Source organism: Pygoscelis adeliae, unplaced genomic scaffold, assembly GCF_000699105.1.
Source record: "Pygoscelis adeliae isolate BGI_AS28 unplaced genomic scaffold, ASM69910v1 Scaffold402, whole genome shotgun sequence".
Classification (NCBI taxonomy): domain Eukaryota; kingdom Metazoa; phylum Chordata; class Aves; order Sphenisciformes; family Spheniscidae; genus Pygoscelis; species Pygoscelis adeliae.
Window position 1 is genome coordinate 4,553,552 of NW_008824411.1, and position 8,680 is coordinate 4,562,231.

Below are 8,680 nucleotides of genomic sequence, written 5' to 3' on the forward strand. Positions count from 1 at the left end.
GTGATGTATCAGAGCAAGTGTTTGTGGTCATTTTCTAAAGAGTGAACATTTATAAAGAGGAAATAACAGAAGAAATCCAGGAACGCAGGGGATATTTCAAGGTCTGCAACGCAAAAGTCAGGTTGGTAGACAGTATGGGGACACCTCAAACATCCTCAAATATTAAGCCTTTATTAGTTGATGATGAGGAAGATAGCCTCTAAATCGCATTTTCTGGATTTAGAGAACTTTCACACTTTATTCTTTTTCAAAACTGTGAACACACGAGTGCTGCTGGGAGGCAGGGGAGGTGGGACAGAAAAGGTAATTAGTCCACGGTGCATCTGGGAGAAGTGTTTCCAGCTGCTTGTGCTCCAGCAACACATCTCAGCACTGATGTGTGGTACCTACGGTCTCCATCACTTGCTTGCCAAAACTGCCATAGTTCCATGTTACTGTAGGCTTAACAGGAGGTGTTTTGGGGATAAAATGTCCTATGTATACAGAAAAACATTTCTTTGATGTTATTTCTACTTTGCTAGCACACAGTACTTTATGAAGCCTAGTACATTAAGATGTCACTCTCAGCTCTTGGCTAGGTACAAAGAAGGTTTGCTTTCCTTAATAAAGATGTTTTCTATCTACATCAAGATTTACCCAGAGCTCCCTCTGTTAAGCTCCCTACCTCATGTAGTCAGATATAATGGCACTTCCACTTTCTCTGGTATCTTCTCAATACTGTGCTTACCTTAAAACTGATTTTGTCTTTCTCCTACACTTTTCTAATGGCACTTCCACATAACAAATAGAACAGTAGAAATTCATAATATTTGATCTTCCTCTTGAAGTTACATGCTCCTCAAGCACAAATAAAAATGCAAAAAATAAATTAAAGCCTTCAACTTTCAGAAAGCACATGACTAACTCAGTCATCTGCCACTGCCATGTCCTGAGCTCTTCTCAGCTGCATCTCAACAGTTGGAAAGTGTCATATTTTAACTTTTCAGGACTTCCCCTCATGATATGCACAGGAGAAGCATTTAAAGATCTTGGGGAAAAAAAAAAATCACCCTGGAATTCACAACTACACCTTTATTTTGAATGAAAACGTAGGCATACCCAAACATCACATCAACTCTTGAAGACTGGGGGAAGCCACCAAACAGCAGTTGCTCAGTGGATGCCATTTCAAACCTTTCTGAATCAGAAATATATGCTCTTGTGAATTGACACAGGAAATCTGTCTCAAGAAAAGGTTGCATTCAAAGGAGACACGGGATACTGAGTTTGGAATGCATCGCCCTCTTTTTCTTCAGAACTCTGAAAGGGTGTCTTTGATAGGAAAACTCTTGGGATCGCTTTGGACAGACGTTCAGGAGCCTACATCAGACCACAAATTCTGTGTTGACATTGCAGTAGAATTACCCTTCTAGCAGTTCTGTTCTTGGAGGGTCAGTCCTTCTCTTGAAATGATTGAACTCCTAATTACGATGGTAACCTTCAAAAGTACGGTATAGCTGAAGCCAAATAAATCTCTTACTGGATAAAAGATCCAAGTGCATGCTCCAAAACAAGTCAATTTGAATGTATCTCACAGTATCCTACTCACAAGACATGGAAGTGCTGTATTAAGCCTTTCAATCTTAGGTATACCAAACATAAGTATACCTTATTGTTCAGCTCCGAGAAAGGGTCTTCTGTTGAAGCCAACTCAAAATTTAGCTTCCTCAATGGCAAGAAACAGATGGATTCTGCTTCAGGATTATGACAGTGCTTTCTTGCTCCAAGAAAATCTCAAAGGAAATACAGAAGGATGTAAACAGTTCCCAACTAACTGTTTTTCATCAAAGCAGGCAATTGGCCGATGACAAAAAACTTCATTACTATGTTGTGCAACTCACAGAAACAGACAGTTTAAATGGACGTTTTTATGTTCATTCAGCCAAAGATTCTACAAGAATGAGAAAGTTATCAGTATTTTTTTAAAAGACAATAACATACAGCCTTGGAATATAATTTAATCATCCTCTTAGAAGGAAGGCAAGTGAAAGTGAAACAACTCAGGATACACACTTTTCATATCCTTACTTAGCACATTTTCAATATCTCATTACAAAAATGCTGTTAGCCCCAGAACGATTTTGTGGCATTAGACTAACGGAAGAATCTACACAGACAAAACACTGTGAAGAAACAGATGGAAGAAGTGGTGAGGGATGTGCTTTGCCAAAGACTTTGCACACATCAAGTAAAATATAAATGTAATACACCATTATTTCAACTACAACTTCCTATGCTTTCTTTGTGGTTATATATAGATAGCTCTCCCAGGCTTTTTATAAATGTTTAATAGTATTATTTGCTTGTACAAGCTGGGAATTTGAGATGAGGTCTTCAGCTCAGTTCAGGCTTACTTGATGCGATATCTCTGTACTGCAGTTTCTACCTGTTTGGCTTATACTCATACTGTCTCCTAAGTGCAGAGCCTCTAATTCGAAGTTTTCCCCAAATCCCTGGTACACTGCTGGGCAGCATATGTAAGGTAGAGTAAAACCATGATAGAAAACCCACTGCATAGGAATACAGGAAAACAGTACGAGAAACTGTAGGGTTTGGGGGTTTTTTAATTGCTGCAAGAACAAATAATCAGTGTCTTTCACGCAACTATCCTCTCTGCAATTTTGTCCACGTAATAAGAAAGTTCAAGAAAGTGGAAAAAGCAAAAGAATTTAACCACTTCCTAATCAAGGCACAGTTTCTCCAGTTGTTTTGCCTTCCCAGTACATAGGCCTGGAAGAAAACACCCGGGACACTATTCCGATCTCTCTCCTATGGTATCCAAAAGTGAACACGAAAGAAACTGCTCCCTATCCCTTATTCCCACCACCACCACTGGTACATACCTCAAGATGGGCAGAAACAGAACTTCACCGTTGCAAACATATTGTGGACTTTCTGAACAGTATAGAGATGCTTTTTGGTTTAGTCTTTCCCAAGAATTCCTACTATTGTTTGCTGTTCTGACTGCGCAGGGGTAACATTTTCATGCAACAGCCTAAGATTCTAGTTTTCACTGACTGATAAAATAACTTGTCTCACTTTTTCTGATACCTACCATGTTGCTAGATGGATTTTTATCACTTAAAGAAGTGAGGTGAGATAAAAGACGCAGGGAAGAAGATAAATGGATTCCTCTCAGTGCAAATATTGAGTGTAGTACAGGCCGAGTACACTCAGCCATTGTCTCCTAAACAGCTGTAGTCAGACAGCATAGCAGCACTCACTATATCAACGATACACACAGTTCAATGGCGAAGGAAAGGCCATGACCTCATTTCTCCAGCACCTTTCTTCCCCACCATGCCAGCTTCCATCACCACCCCACTTTCCTACCACGCATTTCCCTACTAGAAGGAAAAGTTTCAATCAAAGAATGAACTTGGAGAAATATTGAAATGAGGATGCAGTTAATATTTTTTCTTTTAAAAAGGAATACAGAATTGATGCAAAAGAGTTCTCATTTGTCCTGAGGATCCCTCTGTAATTTAAATAGTGTTCCAATCAGAAAGAAAATAGTTAAAATCACATTACAGACCAAGGTGCCCAAATATAGCACATGCCAAATATTGGTCAATGCCTCAGGCATCTAGTCTTTATCCCAGGCTGAATTTCCAATGAAGCAAGTTAAGGCAGGACATTTTTATAACCCCACTTTTTCTAATACTTCAAATAGATGCTTAAACATAATACTGATAATTATGAAAAATCCATTATATACTTCTCCCTTGTTTTAATTAATTTTCCCATTAAATATTACAAATAGTTTTCAGCAACTGATACTCTGCAACATTTTACATGCTGCTTGCCCTGTGCTTTCTTTATTTAAGGGACCAAGCAGCCTTCGTATTTAAACAAGTAGAGATAAAAATGATTGTAAACACTAGTCAAAGTTGATTCTCAAGTATAACGAGTCTGGGAATTTGAGCCATCAACACTTCCCAGACAAACACTTGACTCGCAGTGCTTACATGGGGGAGCCTCCGTGCATCTGCAGTCAAAGTCATGGGCAGGCAGAGGTGGAAAATTAGCATGGGTGCCTGTTGCACAGCAACTGCCCACCATCCCATAAAAAGTTGAAACTGAAGTTAATGCTGACCTTGAATTCTACAGGCAGAAATTAACCATATTCCTTTCCTCAAACTGCTGAATTCCAAAACAGACATTTGAAAGCTCCAAACAAATAAAGTAGCAGCAAACATGAAAAGAAAGCACAAATGCCAGTGCTGCATGTTTGTATCTACGGAATGGCTGGTGAATTCAGTGATGAGAGATTGTTCAGTGCTTCAGATCATTACAGAAGCCACCTATTGCAAAGGCTGAACCCCCAAGAGGGAGAATAAAGCAACAATGCTTGGTTTCAAAGGCAAGAAAAACATCTTCTGTTAGAATGAAACAAGTGATTCTGACATCTGTCTGTAGTTTTCCACATATAGTAATATTCTATTATGCTTGTTAAGGACTTCCATGGGAGCTAGGGACATAAAGGAAAAGCAGCAGTCATTGCAGGGAGCTGGCACATAGCCTTAGTGAAATTCACAGGATTCCTTTGACAGACAGTTTATAGCAGAGTCTTGCAACTACTAACCCTCCTAACAAAAAAAGACAGTCAGTGTCTGAATCTCCTAAAGGCATTAGATGCACATGGGACCCATGTTAAATTAAATGCCCTTTCAAGAAGTAGTGCTTTTGGTGTAGAAGTAGAGCAGGTTACAGGTAAATCTTCATGCCGCATTGGCTCCACAGTAAACAATTCAAGAGAAGCACAATGTGGAAGGGAACCCACTGGCTCAGACTCTCTCTGCTTGAGCAGCAAAGACTCGAGCAAGAGCCACAACTACAGTATCACAGTTCTGATTTGCTTGGCTTCTATGGAGCTGGCCCATTAAAAAAAAAACCAAACCTACTAACAGAATTGTGCCCTGCCAGCTCTATTCTCTGCATGAGAAGCACGAGGATATCAGCAGGACCACAGAGAGTGTTGCGCTGTTTCCAAGTCCCTGTGTCTAAAAGATTAGAGCACGGGACAAGCAACACTGAAACTACGTGTTTTGTTCCAGAGGACTCGAACAGCGATACAGTGAAACTTGGTTCTCTTTACAGTGCTCCATTCAATCTGCAGGCTGAGCACCTAGGGTGGAGCTTTGGCCAAACTACAGGACACTTCCCTTGGATGCCCAAGATTCCTTTTTAAAACTTTCAAAAGGCCCCTTCTGAAATTGCATTACAAAAGTGACTAAATTTTTGCATTTCAGAAAGCCCAGTACTTATTCTCCTCCAAACACAAATTAATCTACAGCAGCTAGGCTGTCACAACACTTTCCTAAATCCTCCTTCAGCTGTAGTGGAGCAGATGATTTTAAATTAACGTCTCTAAAGGAAAAGCTATCATCTGTGATTTGAAATTCTGACTGTACAACAGGCTGTCATCAGTATGAGGTCTGCCTTTCCCAATTTACAGCAAGACACATGCTCTAGTTCAAAGCCCTCTTCTTCAACACGAAGAAAAAAACATAGTTTAGACAAACTGTAAACCAGTTCTGTCACTGATCAGAACTGGTCACCATGTGGGCCCTCATTTTATATACTTACAAAATCTTGCTGAATGTCAGTGAAGTCTTTTCCATATTTTTCTAGTGCTTCCTCAAAGAGGTTTGCCTCTGAAGCAGACCACTCCTCCATCTCATCTCTGCACAGGACTGGCCCACCTTGTGGCACAAGCGCAGAGATTGCCTTGGAAATGTCATAGACATTTTTGTGCAAAGTATCCATAGCATGGAACTACATGGTTGTAAAAGAGAAAGAGAAATGTAAGGACAAGCATCTAGAGGCAAAAAATGCTTCACAGTGAAACAGCAGTAACAAAAATCTGAGGGTGCGGTATTCTATACCTAACACAAAGTCAGTAAAAACTTGTTCCAACCTCAGACTCACTGTAATTGTCAGCGTACAAGTCTAACGTTCACTAACAGTAGTGGGGTTTGTGGAACACGAGCCCTTGCATATCAGTAATTCCCACTTAACTACTCACCAGCACCACCACTGTAGCACTACTGTTAAGAAAATGCGCGGGATAGAAACCCACTCACCCCAGGACTGAGCAGCCCTGTTAGGTACCATGCACAAATGGGGCATGAAGGTAGATGTCCGAGGGCATATTTTCTAATAAACTTAGCCATGCACTTTCTTTGTCAAATAATCCACAAAAATTGCATGTAAGAAAAATATTTAAGAGCAACACACACATACACTTCCTCCAAAGGCCACAAATCCCAAAAAGACTGAAGTCAAGTCACATATCATAGCTGAGTAGGAAAGAAGAATTACTCCCAAGAGCAATTACTCCTCAGAAAGCTAAGCTATCACTGTCTGCAACTTGTGATTTACAAGGGCTGAGAACACGTTGTGAGGGAGGAATTGGTATTAGTAAATGAAAGCTTGGCTTTATTTCCTGGTTTCTGTAGTTTTAATCAGAATGTTATTTGCTTTTCATCATACCAGTTTTGGGCACGTGCATAATTAATCTACAGTGTTTTATCCTAGAATTTGTTCTATATATGATTTCACATTATTCCAGTTAGGAGGCGAGGCTTTGATAACAGTTGTCTGGAGACTTCATAAATTTTATTCAGATTTTCATTAAACTTTCTCTAGCATAGAAGTTCATGTTTTCCCTTTCCTCTATCTACTCAGAATCATTTATGATTATAAAATATTAACAATGTCACCACTCCTAAGGTACTCTAAAATGGAGCTCGTCAAAGAGAAGAACATGATCAACTGCAATTTCTTATCTGACCACAAGCTTTTCCCCCACACAATCCTGCCCAAGGATGCCAGTGACAGTCTGGTGTTGGGGGGTTCTGGCATTATAACACTGCAGACCAGCAGATAATAATTTGCATTCTTTTCAAGACAGCTACTAAGCCCCTGCAAGAGATGGGCTGTGAAGCATGTCAACAAAACATTTTAATAAAACAAAACAAAAAAAAATTATCTCATAGAATTATCCATGATGGATCACAGGAGGCACAAGGCCAGAAAAAGTTACTTCATATGTAAATAAAGGGTTCCTTTACAAAGACAGGACCTGCTTCACAGCAGGCCACAATTACAGTCCATCTGCCGCTCTCTCTTTGCCAACTGTTATTGCTGAGGTGAATATTTTGCATCTCTCAAAAACTTAAGGTCCTCTTAAAAATCTTACCAGCGTGATGTCCCTAGAGGCTGCTGCAGCACTCATGTGCAAACTTGGCTGTCTGACAGAACTACTGCAATCTAGTGCTCGGGCAAACGTACCAACAGACCTGAAAGAAATTAAACAGAGCATTAACTCTGCATGCAAAACAAGCATAAATATAAACACCCAACCAACACTTTTTGAGATCAGCAGACTCCATTTCTCAGTAACAACATTACATGGTTTGGCACCAGTTCTGAGCCAGAGACCAGCCTCTTCAGATGTGGTTTGTTATTATGAACGCTTTACTCTAGTTCATATGACCAAAGAGGCTTAGGCGTAGGAGGGGAAACAGTGAGAGACTCAAGGATCACAAACAGGGAGTTCTGAACTATTCTCTTATCCCCTATCTCTCAACAGAATTAAGTTTTAACAGAAACTGAGCATAAGTGAGCTTTATGAATGGCAAAAATCTCTTCCACTATGGCAAGAGCAGCACCGCATTGTCATCTGTCTCTGTACCTTTGGACAAGACCAGACAGAAAAAAATGCAGTAATGCAAGCATTTTTTCTAAAAGTTTCAGGAAAATTCAAAACAATCTTTATTTTACAACATAATATAGTATAACATATATATATAACATAGCCTGCATAAGAATACAGCAATTGTCAAATATTTCCCAATGCCAGCCATGCCTGCTTGTGAGACCACAAGCCCCATGCTCCTCATTTTATCCCTAAAGAAATTAGCTGGAGAAACATTTAAACAGGACCATCGGTTCTAGTTATTCCTACTCTCCTTCCTGCTTGCTACACCACATGGGTGAAACGCTTGTGCTCCTGCACAGTGAACTGGAACTGAACTCCTCTGAGTGACTACAACAAAAAAGGCGAGTTTTTTGTTTTTTGTTTTTTCTCCACTCAGATCACTTCCCCAAACTAGTTGAGCACACAGAGGAACAAACTAGTGCCAAGCAGTGCAGGAGTAGGAAAGGTAAATGCTTAAGCAGTAGTGGTCATCAAATATCTAGTTTTGGCCAAAATCCAAAACAGCCTCCCCCATCCAAGTTTCTGTGGCAATTCACACTTCACCCTCTCCCCAGCCTCCCAGTCACTGTCCCCATCCCTGCTTCACAACTCCCCCGTCCCCAGCTTTAGCTGAACTGATACTTTTTTTTTCTGTGCATGGCATCTAATTATAAACTGGATCACTTTGCCAATTCCAGGCTGAAGCCATTTTTATACTGATCTTTTCAGTGATTCTCATTACAGCACGCACGCTCAAGCGGCTGTATCAACAAACTCAGTGGGCAGCAGTGAACAGCCAGAAAGCATTACTAAAAACCAGCTTTGCTACCAAAAGCCTACACAAGGTGGAAACCCCCATCACAAAGCAGCTCTATGGTCACTCTAAACCAACCCACGTGCAAACCCCCATCCGCCGGGGCACTTCTACCGTGTCGC

General features: G+C 40.4%; 1 protein-coding gene across 1 annotated transcript in view; it reads right to left on the reverse strand.

The window, feature by feature from the left end:
• Nucleotides 1-8,680, reverse strand: part of MTA1 (metastasis associated 1) — a 68,854-nt gene that overhangs the window by 37,715 nt on the left and 22,459 nt on the right. Inside the window, exons 8-11 of the mRNA XM_009320691.1 lie at nucleotides 7,244-7,343; nucleotides 5,629-5,817; nucleotides 4,447-4,510; nucleotides 391-434 (exon numbers count right to left, since the gene is read on the reverse strand). Coding sequence (XP_009318966.1) covers nucleotides 391-434; nucleotides 4,447-4,510; nucleotides 5,629-5,817; nucleotides 7,244-7,343 — 397 coding nt within the window. The remainder of the gene's footprint in view (nucleotides 1-390; nucleotides 435-4,446; nucleotides 4,511-5,628; nucleotides 5,818-7,243; nucleotides 7,344-8,680) is intronic.